Source organism: Osmerus mordax, chromosome 6 (assembly GCF_038355195.1).
Source record: "Osmerus mordax isolate fOsmMor3 chromosome 6, fOsmMor3.pri, whole genome shotgun sequence".
NCBI classification, from domain to species: Eukaryota; Metazoa; Chordata; class Actinopteri; order Osmeriformes; family Osmeridae; genus Osmerus; species Osmerus mordax.
The window spans coordinates 20,313,291-20,332,318 of record NC_090055.1 but is presented as its reverse complement, the minus strand read 5'-3'; the positions used below and the strand labels follow the sequence as shown (position 1 = coordinate 20,332,318).

General features: G+C 49.3%; 1 protein-coding gene across 1 annotated transcript; it reads right to left on the bottom strand.

Annotated features, from left to right (window-relative positions):
- Window positions 1-2,079: 2,079 nt before the first annotated feature.
- On the bottom strand, window positions 2,080-17,371 carry thrap3a (thyroid hormone receptor associated protein 3a). Its single transcript, XM_067238775.1, has 10 exons — window positions 17,256-17,371; window positions 7,960-8,850; window positions 6,265-6,993; window positions 5,979-6,133; window positions 5,653-5,764; window positions 4,781-4,865; window positions 3,735-3,937; window positions 3,148-3,331; window positions 2,806-2,955; window positions 2,080-2,325 (listed from the first exon to the last, which is right to left on the bottom strand). Exons 1-10 carry the CDS (start codon window positions 17,369-17,371, stop codon window positions 2,080-2,082), a joined length of 2,871 nt encoding a protein of 956 aa, XP_067094876.1.
- Between the last annotated feature and the right edge of the window lie 1,657 nt (window positions 17,372-19,028).

Here is a 19,028-nt window from a genome sequence, read left to right as displayed (position 1 = left end):
TATACAGCTGCAATGTGATTGGACCTCCATCTAATTAAGTGCCAAACATACCATCATACCCCTTCATCAGAGACTTACACACACACACACACACACAGTATATATATTTATAAACATTTATGAACATTTATTTATCAAATCAAATTAATTTGTATAGCCCTTTTTACACGCAAGCATGTCACAGAGGGCCTCACATACATTATTTATATATTGTATCGATATTGTGTGTGTACTGTATACATACATTTTATGTCGTAACAAACTGAACACACTCAGATATGAATCATAATCCGCATTTTAATTTAAAATCTGAGAAAAAGGCTTTGTAAAAGGAAACATTCAAAAAAGTCTCTTCAACCACAATTAAACTGAACATGAATTGGTAAATCACATGTATACTGTACAAGTTAAGCAGTGCAACCCCACAGCAAGACAAATCATTCCAGATAGTGCAACAATATATATATAAATCTACTTTAAAAACTATGCTTTTAGACACATCAAATATTCCATACATTTTAACCTTCATCTCTATTTTCTATCAAAGACTGACTGAGTTGTACGGCCTTGCGATACAGCTGGATCAGCGAGATCAGGACCGCACGAGAATCCATCCTGCCAAGGTCCAGCTCATCTGTCTGACCCACAGTGGGACCCAGCGTCCTCTGAGGAACTACTGGCAGCTACGGGGGTAGCTGAAGTTAGCCTGTGATAGACCGTGATAGACAGATGGTTCATCCAATCACCTGCCAAGGATTCTTTGAAAGTGCCCGCCCTTTTCCAAAATAATGTCCCAAGTACAACTTTCCAGATGGTTCTGTGTAACAAGCCATCTGGCAAGTCAGGCTGTGAGTTGCAAGCCTACCACATAAAAATGTACCTTTCATTAAAGACAGCAAAGAGAAAAATAAAAACAGTAATTAAAGAAAATTACACCAAAATGCTGAATTTGCAATGAACTGATTTGATCACTGTTTGCTATTCGCTTCACAAAAATGTCGGCATTATTGACAAAAGTAAAATAATGCTTTTAAAATAAGTACATCAGGGAAAATATAGACCCTTGAATATAGACTACTGGGTAACACTTCATATCCAGATGCTTGTAATAAGCATCAGTTAAGAGGTGAGAAGGTCTTAGCACATTTACAAGTCTTATTAACACATACTAATGTTAATGAGCATCTTATAAGGATCTTATTATAAACTCATGCTTACCTAATCTTATGATAACACTAACCCAAACCCTAACCCCTACTATTATTATCAAAACCTATGTACCCTTATCAACACATATGAATGTTAATAAGCATCTTATTAGGGTGTTATAACCTATTAAATAACACTTATTACGATCAGCTGGATCTGAAGTGTCACCGACTACTGTACATATCAAAGTACTGTGAGAAGTCTTAAGTGTGAGATAATGCTAGAAAAGGAATAAGCTACAGTATTAAAATCTGGGTACAGTCTGATTCCAAAAGCCCTTTTTTTCCCTATTTGATTCTGCGCAGACCATGCAGATATGTGGACTTCCAGTCAGCAGTTTCTGTGAAAAAGGATGTTTTAGTTTTCGTGTCTACTGAGCTACCAGCCTCTGTGCAGGTGTGCAGAATACTACCCCTGACCCCTCCCTGTTTGGTCCCGTGCTCAGACTGTGTCTTCCTGTGGGACACTAAAGGACAGAAAACGCTGATGTGATGAGGAGGCAAAAAAGAAAAACTAAGCTGTCATGTATGTTTTTGTTTTATTTTAGTTTTTTTTATCTTAAAAAAGTCTGACAGAAGAATCCATCAGCTGACCCAGCCATCTGTGATGGCGCACTACGCTTCACTCCAGATAAAACACCCGTCTCTGTCCTCTCCTCTGGTATTATACTCCTCCGTTTTGGCCTCAACATCTTGTGTGAACTGCTACTGCGGGTCTGTAAGGTGTTTACACTCGTCTAAGGCACACATAATTTCCCAGTCCTCTACCACAGCTCTGACAGAAGACCCCACGCAACAACCCCAGCTGGGGGCCCAGGGGCAAGAGGAGAGGAACAGCCCTCCGCCTCCTGCCCCCCCCTCCTGCCCCCCCTCACTGCTCAGAGGTGTCCATAACCCCCTCCTGCCCCCCCTCTTTGTGGTCCTGCCCCCCCTCCTCCTGCCCCCCCTCCCTGGTCCCCAGGAACTTGTCGTGGCTCCAGCGGGGACTCCCGTTGCTGCTGGTGCCCGGCGGACCCTTCCGGACCAGGAAACGGCCTCTCGCGGGGGGGAAGTAACCCCGTCCTCGCCCCCGGTTGTCAAACCACCTCCTGTTCCCTTCCTCGTCCCTGTCGTCATGCTGAGGAGGAGAGATGAGGAGAGCTATGGTCTACAATAAGGGAATATGGATGATGGTCTACAAAAGGGAATATGGATGATGGTCTATAATAAGGGAATATGGATGATGGTCTACAATAAGGGAATATGGATGATGGTCTACAATAAGGGAATATGGATGATGGTCTACAATAAGGGAATATGGATGATGGTCTACAATAAGGGAATATGGATGATGGTCTACAATAAGGGAATATGGATGATGGTCTACAATAAGGGAATATGGATGATGGTCTACAATAAGGGAATATGGATGATGGTCTACAATAAGGGAATATGGATGATGGTCTACAATAAGGGAATATGGATGATGGTCTACAATAAGGGAATATGGATGATGGTCTATAATAAGGGAATATGGATGATGGTCTACAATAAGGGAATATGGATGCTGAACAAATGGGGGAGGAAAGAGGGTGATTAAAGCAGGGTACCAACCTACCAGGTAGTACTTCCTGCTCTTGGGGGTGTACTCGGGGTCCCAGTCCTCATTGTTGGCGTGCGGGGGCACGTTTGAGGGGACCCCTCCGTTCCCCTGGTGGTTCCCCTGGTAGTTCCCTCGGTTCCAGCCTCGGCCTCTTATTCTGAGCTGCTGGGAACACGACAACATCAGCGTGATTACAGATCCTCCACGCCCACTGGAGGTCAGTTTGTAAACGGACAAACGTTCCCAAATGTATTTTCCCAAAGGTCAGCCTGCATGTTCGAAATTGAAATACAAACAAACAGGCATTGCCGTGTCAACGGCGCCATGGACGTGTGCGGTAACCATGACTACACTTACAAATCCTCCGCGCGGCTGCCCCCTCTCCACGGGGCCCCCTGCGTCCCGGGGCCCCAGGCGAGCCCTGTTGAAGCCCTCCTCTCTAGGGGGGGCCTCCTCCTGGGGGAACCCCACTCCAGCCTCCCCCTCAGAGTCAGATGAAGAGGAGGAGGAGGAGGAGCGAGAATGCTTCTTCTTACATTTCCTAGAGGGGGAGGGGTTGAGGGATGGGGGTGGAGGGGTGGGGGTGGAGGGATGGAGGGATGGGGGTGGAGGGGTGGAGGGATGGGGGTGGAGGGGTGGAGGGATGGGGGTGGAGGGGTGGGGGTGGAGGGATGGAGGGATGGGGGTGGAGGGATGGGGGTGGAGGGATGGAGGGATGGGGTGGAGGGATGGAGGGATGGGGGTGGAGGGGTGGAGGGATGGGGGTGGGGGTGGAAGGGGAGCAGGAACAGATAACAAGGAGGCAGGAGGAGGGGGGTAAAAATAAATATCACTTTTAGACACTGTGTTCCGAGTGAGTGATCATGTATCTCACCTGCTGTACTAAAGCTACACACTTCCACTCAGAGGTCACTGTGAAACTTGGACCTGCTGCAGGGACATACTTTGATTTCTTTCGGTGTCTGGACGACTTCTCAGCCAACTGCTCTCTCCCAGAGTCAGGAGAGCCGCCCTCCTCCCTCCGCCCCCTTCCTCCCCGTTTACAGTCCTGCTCCTGGGTGGGGTGCTCCTGGGTGGGGTGCTTTTTACGGCGCTCAATATCCAGCCGGAGGTCGTTGGAGTCGCTCCTGGTCGCTCTGCCGTGGTTCTGAGCAGGTAGAGTGGAAACAAAACACAGGGCCGCAGAGAGGGGTGGGGTTAGCCCGTAGCTTCTTTCAGTCAGATGTCACACACCCCTCAGACACTGTATGGGAGTGGGCTGGGAACCAGCCACGTCCCAACACACTGGCTGTCGATTAGACACTGTGATATTCTGTCTGGCACTGGGGTGACCATCCTGGAAGGTTGTCTAGGTGCATCTCTTAATCTGGTCTGTCTATAATCCATGGACTTTTAGGACAAACGTTGACAAAATATAATAAGCTACGAAAAACAGTTTAATATGTAATGACACATTCTCAATCATGCTGGTTTAACGGCCCCTCGTTAGGATTGCAGTCATGTATCCTGTGAAGGAGATACTATTTCCATGCGCAAAAGATAACGGGCGGGTGTGATGTTAATGTGTACAGAGCCCTCAGAAGGTGTTCGAGTAAGAACGTCACTTACAGGACCGTCTACAGACAACAACTTTTTTTGTGTTTAGCTTTCCAAATCTGTCGAAGAAGAATACTTACTATGATATTTCCTTTGAACACAGGAGCAACAGGGAGGCTTTCCGTGTGTCAGCCCTGTCTCTGGGCCTCGGGCAGTCACAGAATAACCCAAAGCCCAAACGTGGAGGGGCGTTTACAACACACAAGAAACTGAATGTGCCTCGTTCTGTTCTGCTATTCCTTACGCCCCTCCCTCGGAGTACCACAGGGGCTCAGAGAGAGAGAGGGGGGGAGAGAGAGAGGGGGGCCGTCTAACAGGCAGCTGCCTCGCTCGCTCGCTCTCTGTGGTGTCTGTCTGTTCCAACATACTTGATTATTTCAAAACGTTCAGTCACCTTGTAACTGCCGTCCTCGGAGTTTCTCATCCGCTCAGAGAGGTGAGACTGTTTCTTAAAAGCACTCGGAGAAACATCAATTCTCCTGAAAGAGATGAAACACAGAAAATGAGGAAAAGGTTCCAGACGGGATGTTCCCCTGGCGGCACGGTGAACATGAGGAAGGGACATGAATGCATTCAGGGACCGAGCGATTGTACCTCTGTAACAAGAACCACCAGAATGAACCAGATCAATAGCAAAGCATTCACAACAGTCCCCAGCAAGCTATTTTAATAATTAATAATACATTAATTAATTTCACAGATGCTTTAATCTAAAGCAATGTTCAGAGGGGGAATTTAAACCTGTGACCTTTTGATCTGCAGTCTAATGCTCTACCTCAGAGCTATACCCATCCCCATGTTCTACCACTGAGCTATACCCATCCCCATGCTCTACCACTGAGCTATACCCATCCCCATGTTCTACCACTGAGCTATACCCATCCCCATGTTCTACCACTGAGCTATACCCATCCCCATGTTCTACCTCAGAGCTATACCCATCCCCATGTTCTACCACTGAGCTATACCCATCCCCATGTTCTACCACTGAGCTATACCCATCGCCATGTTCTACCACTGAGCTATACCCATCCCCATGTTCTACCACTGAGCTATACCCATCCCCATGTTCTACCACTGAGCTATACCCATCCCCATGTTCTACCACTGAGCTATACCCATCCCCATGTTCTACCACTGAGCTATACCCATCCCCATGTTCTACCACTGAGCTATACCCATCCCCATGCTCTACCACTGAGCTATACCCATCCTTCTTGTCAGCAGAAGAGTGTGTGGATGAGAAGGTCGCTCGTCCATCTCTACCTGTGTATCTCTGGACTCTTCCTTGGCTTATCCATCTCCTTCTCCTCTGCTCTCCTCTGGTACATGGCAAACCTCTCGTTGAGGGTCATTTCTGACGAGGAGAAGTGCTGTGCTGTGAGGGGAAACATCCAGCACTTCAGGTGAGCAGCGCAGCGCGGACACAGCTGATTGGATGTTCGCTCACAGGACTTTCATGCTGAGGCTGGTGTGTGTGTGTTCTCTGCAGACAGGAGTCGGCGTGTATCGTTTTCAGAGAAGCAGGTGTGTTGGTGTGTGTAGTTTGCGGATAAGGACGGGTGTGTGTGTTCTGCGCAGAGAGAGCTCACCTCTGATGCGATGGACGATGGTAACGATGTGCTGGGCGTACAGCTCGGCGGGGCTCCTGTGAGCGTGACGGAGGGAGGTGCAGAAGCCCTCCTGCTCTGAGAGCAGCCCCAGGTCACGACACGCACGCCGCTCGCCCAACACCGCCTTGGAGGAGCTGAGGACACAACCGCCACGTCAGTAAGGCGGCAGCGTTCAGCTCTCGCCAAAAAACAAGGACAAATAACAAGGCGTTTCTGCTTCATGCGCAAGCCTGTGTTGTCTGAACGACCTCTGACCCCTGCTCACCTGGCAATGCCTTCCCTGAGGCCATCCATTCTCACACAGAACTCTCCTTTTTTCCCAGAAGCCCTTGGGGGTGAGTCCCCCACCCCCCTGAGCAGGAACTTTTCCCTGTCAGAGTTCCTCCTGGGGGGAGGCGAGGGGGAGGGCGAGGGGCTGGACACAGCCCTCTCCTTCCTCCTAGCCCTGCTCCCTTTCTCGGGGGAGGGGCAGCCAGAAAACATGGCCACCTGTTTTCTCTGGGCCAGCACGGCAGCTATAGCCGCCTCCTGCTTCCTGCCCGTGTGACCCTCAGCCTCGAGGTCATCGTCTCTGGCGGCCGGCGCATACGCCAGCTCCTCCCATTGGCCAAACCGCTCCTCGAACAGCTGGCGGGCCGAGCGCGTCGCCCTGCCCCTCGGCCCGGCGTCCTCGTTTGGCCTGGCGTCCTGGCGGGGCTGTTTGGGGCGGGGTTTGGGTGCCCTCTCCTCCCTCTCCTCCCTCTCCTCGTCCTCGCAGAGGAAGGGAGAGTTTTTCAGGAAGCTGCTGAGAGACACGCCAGCCTCGCTGGCCTCCCTCTCGTACCTGCGCTCTCTCTGCGCCTCGCCAGCGGCTCTGAGGGCTCGCGGGACAGACGCCTCGAGGGGCTTGCCGGTCCCCTTCCCCGGCTCCGCCTCCACGCCGTTCGGCCCTTTCTCCCGGCCGTTCTCCAAGGCCGACTGGAGCTTTTTCTTATTATTGTGTTCTTCCAAAAACCTGGACAATGACAAGGAGGGAATGTTTTCAAGGGCAGCCTGGAGATCCACTTTCATCCATAAGCAACAAGCACCTGGATCTAAGATGTTACCAAAACAACCTGTTTCTAAACCAGGAGGTCAACTTCCTGGATGGGATAGGCTTACTTCTTTGGGTATTTTCCATGCTTTATGGGACAGTTTTAAGTAAAGTGTGACAGGAAAGGCAGGGAGAGAAAAGGGAAGACATGCAGCAAAGGACCCAGGCTGGATTTCAAACCCAGGCTGCTGGGGTAAGGCTTCAGCCTACATGGCACATACACTTATCCTGTACGTTACCGGGGCACATACACTTATCCTGTACGTTACCGGGGCACATACACTTATCCTGTACGTTACCGGGGCTCATACACTTATCCTGTACGTTACCGGGGCTCATACACTTATCCTGTACGTTACCGGGGCTCATACACTTATCCTGTACGTTACCGGGGCACATACACTTATCCTGTACGTTACCGGGGCTCATACACTTATCCTGTACGTTACCGGGGCTCATACACTTATCCTGTATGTTACCGGGGCACATACACTTATCCTGTATGTTACCGGGGCTCATACACTTATCCTGTACGTTACCGGGGCTCATACACTTATCCTGTACGTTACCGGGGCACATACACTTATCCTGTACGTTACCGGGGCTCATACACTTATCCTGTACGTTACCGGGGCACATACACTTATCCTGTACGTTACCGGGGCACATACACTTATCCTGTACGTTACCGGGGCTCATACACTTATCCTGTACGTTACCGGGGCACATACACTTATCCTGTACGTTACCGGGGCACATACACTTATCCTGTACGTTACCGGGGCACATACACTTATCCTGTACGTTACCGGGGCTCATACACTTATCCTGTACGTTACCGGGGCACATACACTTATCCTGTACGTTACCGGGGCTCCAGGGTCTTACTTTTTGAAGGCAGACGAGATGGCTTCCTTGTCTGCCAGGCTGTCCTCTTTGGAGAAGAAGCCGAAGCCAGAGAACAAGGGGCTCCTGGAGGAGGGGCCCCCGTTTCCAGCATCACCAGAGTTGTGGGGAGGGGGGCTGGCCTGGGGGGCCTGGGCCGGGGGGGCTTGGGCCGGGGGGGCCTGGGCCGGGGAGGCCTGGCCAGGCGTGGCAGCTGGGAACAGAGAGCCCTCTCTCCTGGGGCTGGTGCTGTAGTCGGTCAGACCCTGCCACCTGCCCACGGCCTTGTTAGCCTTAGCGTTACCGTTAGCGCTAGCTCCCTCCTCAGCCTCCTCGGCCCCCCCAGCACCCCCTGTGAGCGGAGCGGCCTCCTCACCTCCCCCGCCTCCTCCTCCCTTCTGACCCTCCTTGGAGGCCTCCCTCTCCTCCTCCCTCACATCCCTGGCATTCAGCCGGCCCGCCCCGCCCGCAGACTTCCGCCTGGGGGAGGAGGAACGTGACGAGGAGGAGGAGGAGGAGGGGGAGCGGTGCCTGGACCGGGGCGAGGAGGAGCGGTCTGAGTGGCTGTGGGAGCGAGGGCTCCCCGAGTGCTTCTTAGGGCTGCGAGAGCGCCCTCTCCTGGGGCTGTGAGGGTAGTACTGCTGGTGCTGGTTCTGCTGGGGGTGCTGTCTGTAGTTCTGCCAGCCGTTGGGACGGTAGTTGTTGTTGTAGCCGCCGCCCCCGCCGCCACGCTGGTAGCGCCCGCGCGGGAAAAAGCCCCGCCCACGGCCGCGGAAGTAGTACGGCCTGCGGAACCCGCGGTGGAACCCACGGAACCCCCGGTTGTTCTGGTACTCCCTGGGGGGGTTCCGGCCCTGGCCGTGAGGAGAACGAGACCTGGAGCGAGACCTGGAGCTGGGGGGGGGGGGGGGGGGGGGGGAAGACAGAGAGTAAAGAGGGGGAAGGAGAGATAGAGAAAGAGAGACAGAGGAGAGGGGGGAGGGAGAAATAGAGAGAAAGAGAGATAGATAGAGATAGAGAGGAGAGGAGAGGGGAGGGGAGAGAGAGAGAGAGAGAGAGAGAGAGAGAGAGAGAGAGAGAGAGAGAGAGAGAGAGAGAGAGAGAGAGAGAGAGAGAGAGAGAGAGAGAGAGAGAGAGAGAGAGAGAGAGAGAGAGAGAGAGAGAGAGAGAGAGAGAGAGAGAGAGAGAGAGAGAGAGAGGCAGAACAAGGGACAGAGAAAAGGGGACATGTTTATCAAGAGTTTCCGGGAGTACAACGGTACTTAGATTTGTTGGATCAGATGTTAGTTTATTTCCTCCAGGAACACAATGACACTTATTGAGGGACTTGTTGCACTTGTTGATTAGTTGTAGCTGATTTAACTACTTGTACTCGCTGTGAATTATATTATTGTTGCTTGCTTTCCTCCAGGTACACTCTAGCACTTTCGAGGTTCATGTTGTTTAATTGTAATTTGTTTAACTACATGGTCTTTTGGTTCTACCCATTGGCACTTATTTGCTTTTCACAATGTATGCATCTTGTTGTTTATGATCATTGACTTATGCACTTTGTGTAAAGCTCTTTCTTGTAAGTCACTTTGGATAAAAGCGTCTGCTAAATGAATACATGTAAATGTAAGAGTATAAATATCCAAATGTCCTTCAATTACGTCACAGAAAGTATTTTCAGCTGTCACATTGTGTTATATCTGAAACAAGTATGTTGTAGAACCATTTGTTAGCTCGTAACGAGCCTGTAACCTTGTAGTTATTTCAGGAACCACTTTCCAGATGTTCATTCATTCATTTACAGGAGGTTTCTGTATAGAACATCAAGTTCTTCCAACACGCATATGATAAATACATCAAGAGGAGGCTGACTGTGTTTAAGCGCCGTGATTAAGGCTGTAAGGAGCGGAGTGAGAATGCAGGCCAACCGAGGCCTGGCATCAGCACAAGGCTGCAAGGCTGTCTTTGTCCACACGGAGGCGCTGCAGCACAGCTCACACAGTCATACAGCAAACTGGATTCAGCCTCTATGGCTTCAGGACAAAATCTCCACATTCTAAACTATCTTTCCAACTGTTACGATACTTGGACCAACATATCTGCTCACGCCATTTAAAGCATATTTACTGATAGTTCAGAGAGTCTCTTTGAAGGACAATGGAACCCACAGCTGACTGTTTTTAACATGGAAGAAACTGTGAATACTACACATTTAGTGTGTTTGTAAATCAGGACGGCTAACTGCTCACATTTCAAAGTCAAGATCTCCATAGCGACATAGATCTGCAACCACGCAGCAACACCACGACCGCCACGACAAGACTTCACAGAGCCACAACTGGTTGACTCTGAATGTCAACCAGACGTCCACCAGACGCACTCCAACAAGCCGTCCAGGACAGCACGGCTCGCTGTCGTGAATTCAATCCCCCCAACCGGGTACTCACCGGGTGTGTTTTCTCATTGGGATGTGGAGCGCGAGGTGGAGACGGCGTGCTTGCAGCAACACACACACACTGAGCGCTGGAGACGAGAGGGGCTCCGCATCACAGAGCTGCTGCTGGAAAGAGCTGGTCACATGGCCAGATGGGAAACATTTCTGCTCTAAACCCCTTCGGAGCGAGGGAGGGGGGAGGGTGTGTAAGGGGGGAGTTGTGTGGGGGGTGAGCGAGGAGCGGGGCATTGGGTGGAGGGGGGAGATAGAGGGGGGTGTTGGGGGGTGAGCTGGGGTGGCAAGGGGGAGGGGCTTCGGGAGGAGGGCACTATACAATGATGTGGGCTGGCCAGCTCTCTCTGTGGCCAGGCTAGAAGAGCAGACTCAGTCAGACGAAGGCGAACACGGGTACAAGCAGAGTTGGGATGGAATGGCTACTGTGTTTAGTTACATGATTTTACGGTAGATGTAATTGGGTGTGCTCAAGCCTTCGGCGAGAGCACAACCTTTGTTCTCTCACATATATATTATTATTTTTATTTCTTTTTGCCCCCCTAAAACTCAGTCAATATTTGGCCTACATAGACAACGTAGGTGTCAAAAGTTTCGTCTTGGTAGCGATTGAGTTGCTTCTATTGGAATTTACGTTCCGTTGCATGGTTTAAGCGTAAGTTAAGTTTTTGTGGCGAAAAGTGAAGCTAAAGGTGGCTAATTTGCTAGCCACTGTCACTGACGTTACTAACGTCACTGCGTCACTAACGTCACAAAAAACACGCGTGACTACCTTTGCCAGAACATTCGTTTAGCATCTGTTAACTTGGGGGATAGCTAAGCTAACTATAGCTTTACTGCAAGGCAGCTGCAGAAACGCCACAAGAGAAGAGGCCAGGGTGATAACTATTTACTCATTTTACTTTGTGATATGACACACAATTGTGATGTGTAATGTACAATATAAGCTGATATTATTAAGGAAGTACATCTACTTTCGGAAACAGTAGTCTACTATTTCACTGAAGTATTAGCATCATGACATTAGCCTGTGTTGCCCGGGCAACACATACTACAGTGGTCTATGATGTAGCGTTATCTGTTTTCAATCGTTAAAATAAACATTCCTCACATATACATTTTCGTTGTAGGATTTATTATGACATTAGAAAACGATTTGTTGGTGAAATTACCATTACCTGTGGTTTCAAACCAGTGTAGCTCACTGCAACGCTGTAGCTTACGCAAGACACACTACAAAAACATCTAGCTACAGTACACAGCTGTTTAGGAAGTCAAACGGCGACAGAAAATGTTCGGCACTCCCCTTACTTAAATCAAAAGTCTATCTAACTACTAACCTGAACTTCATTGCCACAGCCTAAACGTTGTCAATCTGTTCATGAAAATAATTAATTTCAGCCTAAACCGTACAACGGAACGTTAAATCCAATTCAACCAACGCAATCGCTACCAAGACGAACACAGCAGTAGCCTAGTACTGTACCGTAGTAGTACAATTTACCGGGGCAGCTTCTCAACACAGGGCTATATCGCATTTTGCGTTGTTACTGACAATGATCGCTACCAGTGAGCTTTTTATGAATGAGCAATTTTCCACTAAATAAATGTCAAGCTTATTTACGTTTTGGGGGGCATATTTTCAGTTAGCAGATGGTACCGTTTGAATCGCGATTCCATCTTCTACTGCCGGGTAACGTCGTAGAATAATCTTCAAAGGGGTTGTTTATTCATGAATGAATGCAATATGAGTAGGCTAAATGCCTGAAAATATCATGAGAAGAGAAAAACTTAAAATGACGTTTAAATCATAGAGATTAGGTCAATTTTTACACCGGTCTGCAATAATGTCACGAAAACACGCGTGACTACCTTTGGCAGAACATTCGTTTCGCATCTGTTAACTTGGGGGATAGCTAGGCTAACTATAGCTTTACTGCAAGGCAGCTGCAGAAACGCCATAAACAAAGAGGCCAGGGTGATAAATATTTACTCATTTTACTTTGTGATATGACACACAATTGTGATGTGTAATGTACAATATAAGCTGATATTATTAAGGAAGTACATCTACTTTCGGAAACAGTAGTCTACTATTTCACTGACATATTAGCATCATGACATTAGCCTGTGTTGCCCGGGCAACACATACTACAGTGGTCTATGATGTATCTGTTTTCAATCGTTAAAATAAACATTCCTCACATATACATTTTCGTTGTAGGATTTATTCTGACATTAGTAAACGATTTGTTGGTGAAATTACCATTACCTGTGGTTTCAAACCAGTGTAGCTCACTGCAACGCTGTAGCCTACTGTACCCGAGACACTAGTGTGAGTAGCTAACAACAACTCCTCAGCTGTTTAAGTCAAACGGCAACAGAACATGTTCGGCACTCCCCTTACTCAAAAGTCTTTCAGTAGGGAAACTATCTGACTACTAACCTGAACTTCATTGCCACAGCCTAAACTTTGTCAATCTGTTCATGAAAATAATTAATTTCAGCCTAAACCGTACAACGGAACGTTTAATCGAATTCAACCAACGCAATCGCTATCAAGACGAACACAGCAGTAGTCTAGTACTGTACTGTAGTAGTAGAATTTACCGGGCAGCTTCTCCACACAGGGCTATATCGCATTTTGCGTTGTTACTGACAATGATCGCTACCAGTGAGCTTTTTATGAATGAGCTATTTTCCACTAAATAAATGTCAAGCTTATTTACGTTTTTGGGGGCATATTTTCAGTTAGCAGATGGTACTGTTTGAATCGCGATTCTATCTTCTGCCGGTAAAGTCGTAGAATAATCTTCAAAGGGGGTTCTTTATTAATGAATGAATGCAATATGAGTAGGCTAAATGCCTGAAAATATCACGAGAAGGGACCACTTAAAAGGACGTTTAAGTCATAGAGATTAGGTCCATTTGTACACCGGTCTGCCAATGTATTCGTTTTGATTCAGCCTGTCAGCTGCCTCTTGCAGGGGAAATGAGAAGACATCATATTTCATTCTACACTTCACTCGTATTTTGAGTTGTAAATGAGCAGCAAAAAAAAGATGCTTTTAAATCTATGTAATCTTTATAAATAATAAGTAGGCCCGATGCATTTTTATATAAAATATACAGACCCCTGTGCAACCGACGCAAGCAAGCACACCCTACAATTTCCCCAGAAATTGTATCCTCTCTAGTTCTAGCATGCCATACTACCGCCATACTACGGCCAAACTGCCGCCATACTACTGCCATACTACTGCCATACTACCGCCATACTACGGCCAAACTGCCGCCATACTACTGCCATGCTACAGCCATGCTACTGCCATGCTACTGCCATGCTACCGCCATACTACTGCCATGCTACTGCCATACTACTGCCATACTACTGCCATACTACCGCCATACTACTGCCATGCTACAGCCATGCTACTGCCATGCTACTGCCATACTACTGCCATGCTACTGCCATGCTACTGCCGTACTACTGCCGTACTACTGCCATACTACTGCCATACTACTGCCATACTACCGCCATACTACTGCCATGCTACAGCCATGCTACTGCCATGCTACTGCCATACTACTGCCATACTACTGCCATGCTACTGCCATGCTACTGCCATACTACTGCCATACTACTGCCATACTACTGCCATGCTACAGCCATGCTACAGCCATACTACTGCCATACTACTGCCATACTACTGCCATACTACTGCCATGCTACAGCCATGCTACAGCCATACTACTGCCATACTACTGCCATACTACTGCCATACTACCGCCATACTACCGCCATACTACCGCCATGCTACTGCCATACTACTGCCATACTACTGCCATACTACTGCCATGCTACAGCCATACTACTGCCATACTACTGCCATACTACTGCCATACTACCGCCATACTACCGCCATACTACCGCCATGCTACCGCCATGCTACTGCCATACTACTGCCATACTACTGCCATGCTACAGCCATACTACCGCCATACTACCGCCATACTACCGCCATACTACCGCCATACTACCGCCATGCTACTGCCATGCTACTGCCATACTACTGCCATACTACTGCCATGCTACAGCCATGCTACAGCCATGCTACAGCCATACTACTGCCATACTACTGCCATACTACTGCCATACTACCGCCATACTACCGCCATACTACCGCCATGCTACTGCCATACTACTGCCATACTACTGCCATACTACTGCCATGCTACTGCCATACTACTGCCATACTACCGCCATACTACTGCCATGCTACCGCCATGCTACCGCCATGCTACAGCCATACTACTGCCATACTACTGCCATACTACTGCCATGCTACAGCCATGCTACAGCCATACTACTGCCATACTACTGCCATACTACTGCCATACTACTGCCATGCTACAGCCATGCTACAGCCATACTACTGCCATACTACTGCCATACTACCGCCATACTACTGCCATACTACCGCCATGCTACCGCCATACTACTGCCATACTACTGCCATGCTACAGCCATACTACTGCCATACTACTGCCATACTACTGCCATGCTACTGCCATGCTACTGCCATACTACTGCCATACTACCGCCATACTACCGCCATACTACCGCCATACTACCGCCATACTACCGCCATACTACCGCCATACTACTGCCATACTACTGCCATACTACCGCCATACTACTGCCATGCTACAGCCATACTACTGCCGTACTACAGCCGTACTACTGCCGTACTCCCCCCGGGAGTACAACGGTACTTAGGAATGGTTCGCTTGACCCGATGTTAGTTTCCTCAAGGATCACAATGACTCTTGCTCAGAGACTTGTTGCTCTTGTGGTTAGTGGTAACTGATTTAAAATTGTTTGTACTCGCTGGGATATATTGTTTTTATTATTGTTGCTTGTTTTTTTGTTTTTTTCCACAGGTGCACTTGCACTTATAGCAGTTCATGTTGTTTAATTGTAACTTGTTTAACTACATGCTCTTATGGTTCTTCCCTTTGGCACTTACTTTGGTTGTTCACAACCAAAGTAAGTGCACCAAACATGTACTACACGAGCTACACGAGTAGCCAAAACATGCTTCATGTTTTGGCTACTCGCAATGTTTTGTGGCTATCTCGTTGTTATGATCAGTGACCTAAGCACTTTGTAAAGCTCTCTCTTGGAAGTCGCTTTGGATAAAAGCGTCTGCTAAATGAATAAATGTAAATGTCATACTACTGCACGTCTGAGGGCACGTCTCTTCCTGCATACTCATCTGGCTCCACATGTGCAGCGCCTACAGTGACCCTAACCCTACAATACGCTTCATACTATTCCGGATCCATTCTGTTCTCAAATTTAGCAGTTCTCACGATGAACTGCCCTCTAGTGCCACTCCCTGGAAGAGATCAATCCTGCCCCATGAACAGACTTCATAGACAACTAGGGCTGGAAGTGACATCACACTCAAACCACACTTTCACTTGCAAATGTGTCTTGCCTCGCAGCCCACAGATAAGCCAGGAATGTCCTTCTATGTGCCACGAGACGATAGCAGGAGCAGGCATGCCACGCTGACGGCTGCAGGTTTCTTAAAAGCCTCTCCGATGCTTCGTAAACCCCAATATCACAAAAACGCAAAAAATTCGAAAACGTGTACCAGCTGCTTAAATACACTCATCAATTTCCTCTGGTTAAGCTGCCCCAGAGCTTGGTCAGGACCTGCATCCACCAGGAATTCTGTCATAACTCCTGCTATGGGCATGGGCCAGTTTTTCTGAGGCCCTGACTCCATAAAGCACAGGAAAGACATGATTGCGGAGACAGGAAATTGAAAAAACGTGCTCCACGACTCCCTTCCTGTCCTCCTTATCCTCCCCATCCTGCCTTCTCCATTCAAGACAAAGCGTTCACACAAAAATAAAACGACAAAAGGTAACCGGAGCGCTTCAGGGAGCTCATGTGTATCTCTGAGACATGGAGGAATGAGAAGGCACCGTCTGCTGCACGTTTTGCCGTGTGAAGAACTACGTGAAGATTTAAAGCCGCCGTTAGCTATTTACAATGGCTGGGGTTTCTCCCGGGAGAAAAACCGGATTTACGACACTGATGCAACAGGTCTGGGTGTGTTGCAAAGGGATGTCCCCTGGTCCACACTCAGCCTATATCTACACAAACAACCAGAGGAGGCCCTCTGACTGAGGAAACCTGGTATTCTTCCCTGACTCCCTCCTCATGGGAACAACCTTGGTTAGAGCCGAGTCCCTCCTTCTTATCTGCCTGCTGAGTACCTGTCAAGACTCAGTTAGAGAGCCTTATCTTGTTTCAGCTGCCCAGGTCTGGCAGAGTGATGTGGAGAATGTTGCCCGGGTGTTTATTGCTTTCCGTGCACCCTCCCCCGAGACAGAAATAACCGCGCTCAAAAAGGTGGCCCCCGTGTCTTTGGTTGTTTGGTACAAAATCTCTGTCTCTTTTCAACAGGGACTTGGTTTAATAGATTACGGAAGGATGTCATGTTCTAAGGAGCTGTGTGTGGTCGTGATTGGCTGTGATGCTTCACAGCAAACAACTGAAAGTGTTTTTTCAGAAACTTAGTTCACATCCTGGTGTCTCTCGCCCCAAGGTGAGGACAGGTGAGACTGAGAGACAGTGTCCTGGTCTTTCCCCAGGTGAGACAGAGAGAACCTGTCTTGGTCTCTCCCCAGGTGAGACAGAGAGACCCTGTCCTGGTCTCTCCCCAGGTGAGACAGAGAGACAGAGAGAACCTGTCTTGGTCTCTCCCCAGGTGAGACAGAGAGACAGAGAGAACCTGTCCTGGTCTCTCCCCAGGTGAGACAGAGAGACAGAGAGGGGATATACCTGTATCGTCGTTTCCTTGATCGGGATCTGGATCGGCTTCGGGATCGGGATCGGGTCGGTGAGCGGGACCTGGACCTGGACCGGGAGCGCGAGGCTGATCTGGCCGTCTTGGACATCGCTGCTGCAGACCTCAAAAGATCTCAGAAGATCTCAGAAGAACAGCCTGTCAGACAAACACACCCAGATCAGACACGGCTCAGGTTGAGGTTGTGTGTGTGTGTGTGTGTGTGCGCTCAGAGAGGTTGGCGCCAGACAGGACAGCCCAGGTGCTCAGGAACAGGACTAGTGGTGAGGATGTTTCCTCATCATGTAAATTGATCCTCACTAGATACTCAATATTTGGCTATTGACTCAACAAACATCCCTGGTAAGCCACCAATGGGTCCTGTTACACTGGCTGGTGTGTGGTGCTGCAGGGCAGTCCTCTTGGGATGAAACAGACCCTGGTCACCTGCTAGACTCAGCTAGCCTGCCACTCTGTCACACTAGCACAGTAATGGCTAATGGGGGTTGCTTTGAACAGGGGGGAAAACAGTCCTTAAACAGTCATGCTCCAGTCATGAAACAGCTTTGACTCCAGTCTTCAGACCGTCCTGACACTAGTCATGTCTTTACACTAGTCATGAAACAGTCATGAAACAGCTTTGACTCCACTCTTCAAACCGTCCTGACACAAGTCATGAAACAGTCATGAAACAGCTTTGACTCCAGTCTTCAAACCTCACACACAGCCCTCCTGCACTGTGACAGCCCACACAGCCCTCCTGCACTGTGACAGCCCACATACAGCCTTCCTACACTGTGACACCTCACACACCGCCCTCCTACACTGTGACACCTCACACAGCCCTCCTACACTGTGACACCCCACACACAGCCATCCTGCACTGTGACACCCCACACACAGCCCTCCTACACTGTGACACCCCACATACAGCCCTCCTCCACTGTGACACCCCACACACAGCCCTCCTACACTGTGACACCTCACACAGTCCTCCTACACTGTGACACCCCACACACAGCCCTCCTGCACTGTGACACCCCACACACAGCCCTCCTACACTGTGACACCCCACACACAGCCCTCCTACACTGTGACACCCCACACACAGCCATCCTGCACTGTGACACCCCACACACAGCCCTCCTACACTGTGACACCCCACACACAGCCATCCTGCACTGTGACACCCCACACACAGCCCTCCTGCACTGTGACACCCCACACACAGCCCTCCTACACTGTGACACCCCACACACAGCCAGCCTGCACTGTGACACCCCACACACAGCCCTCCTACACTGTGACACCTCACACACAGCCCTCCTGCACTGTGACACTCCACACACAGCCCTCCTGCACTGTGACACCCCACACACAGCCCTCCTGCACTGTGACACCTCACACACAGCCCTCCTACACTGTGACACCCCACACACAGCCCTCCTGCACTGTGACACCCCACACACAGCCCTCCTACACTGTGACACCTCACACAGCCCTCCTGCACTGTGACACCCCACACACAGCCCTCCTGCACTGTGACACCCCACACACAGCCCTCCTGCACTGTGACACCCCACACACAGCCCTCCTGCACTGTGACACCCCACACACAGCCCTCCTGCACTGTGACATCCCACTAGATCAGAAACATGCGGTATGGTAGTGTTAACAATGGGTACTTTCAAACCAAAATATATATTTCCTATTCAACATAGAGGAAGTTTAGAGGAAGCTTCCTCAAATGCATTGTTTTCTTGGTGCTG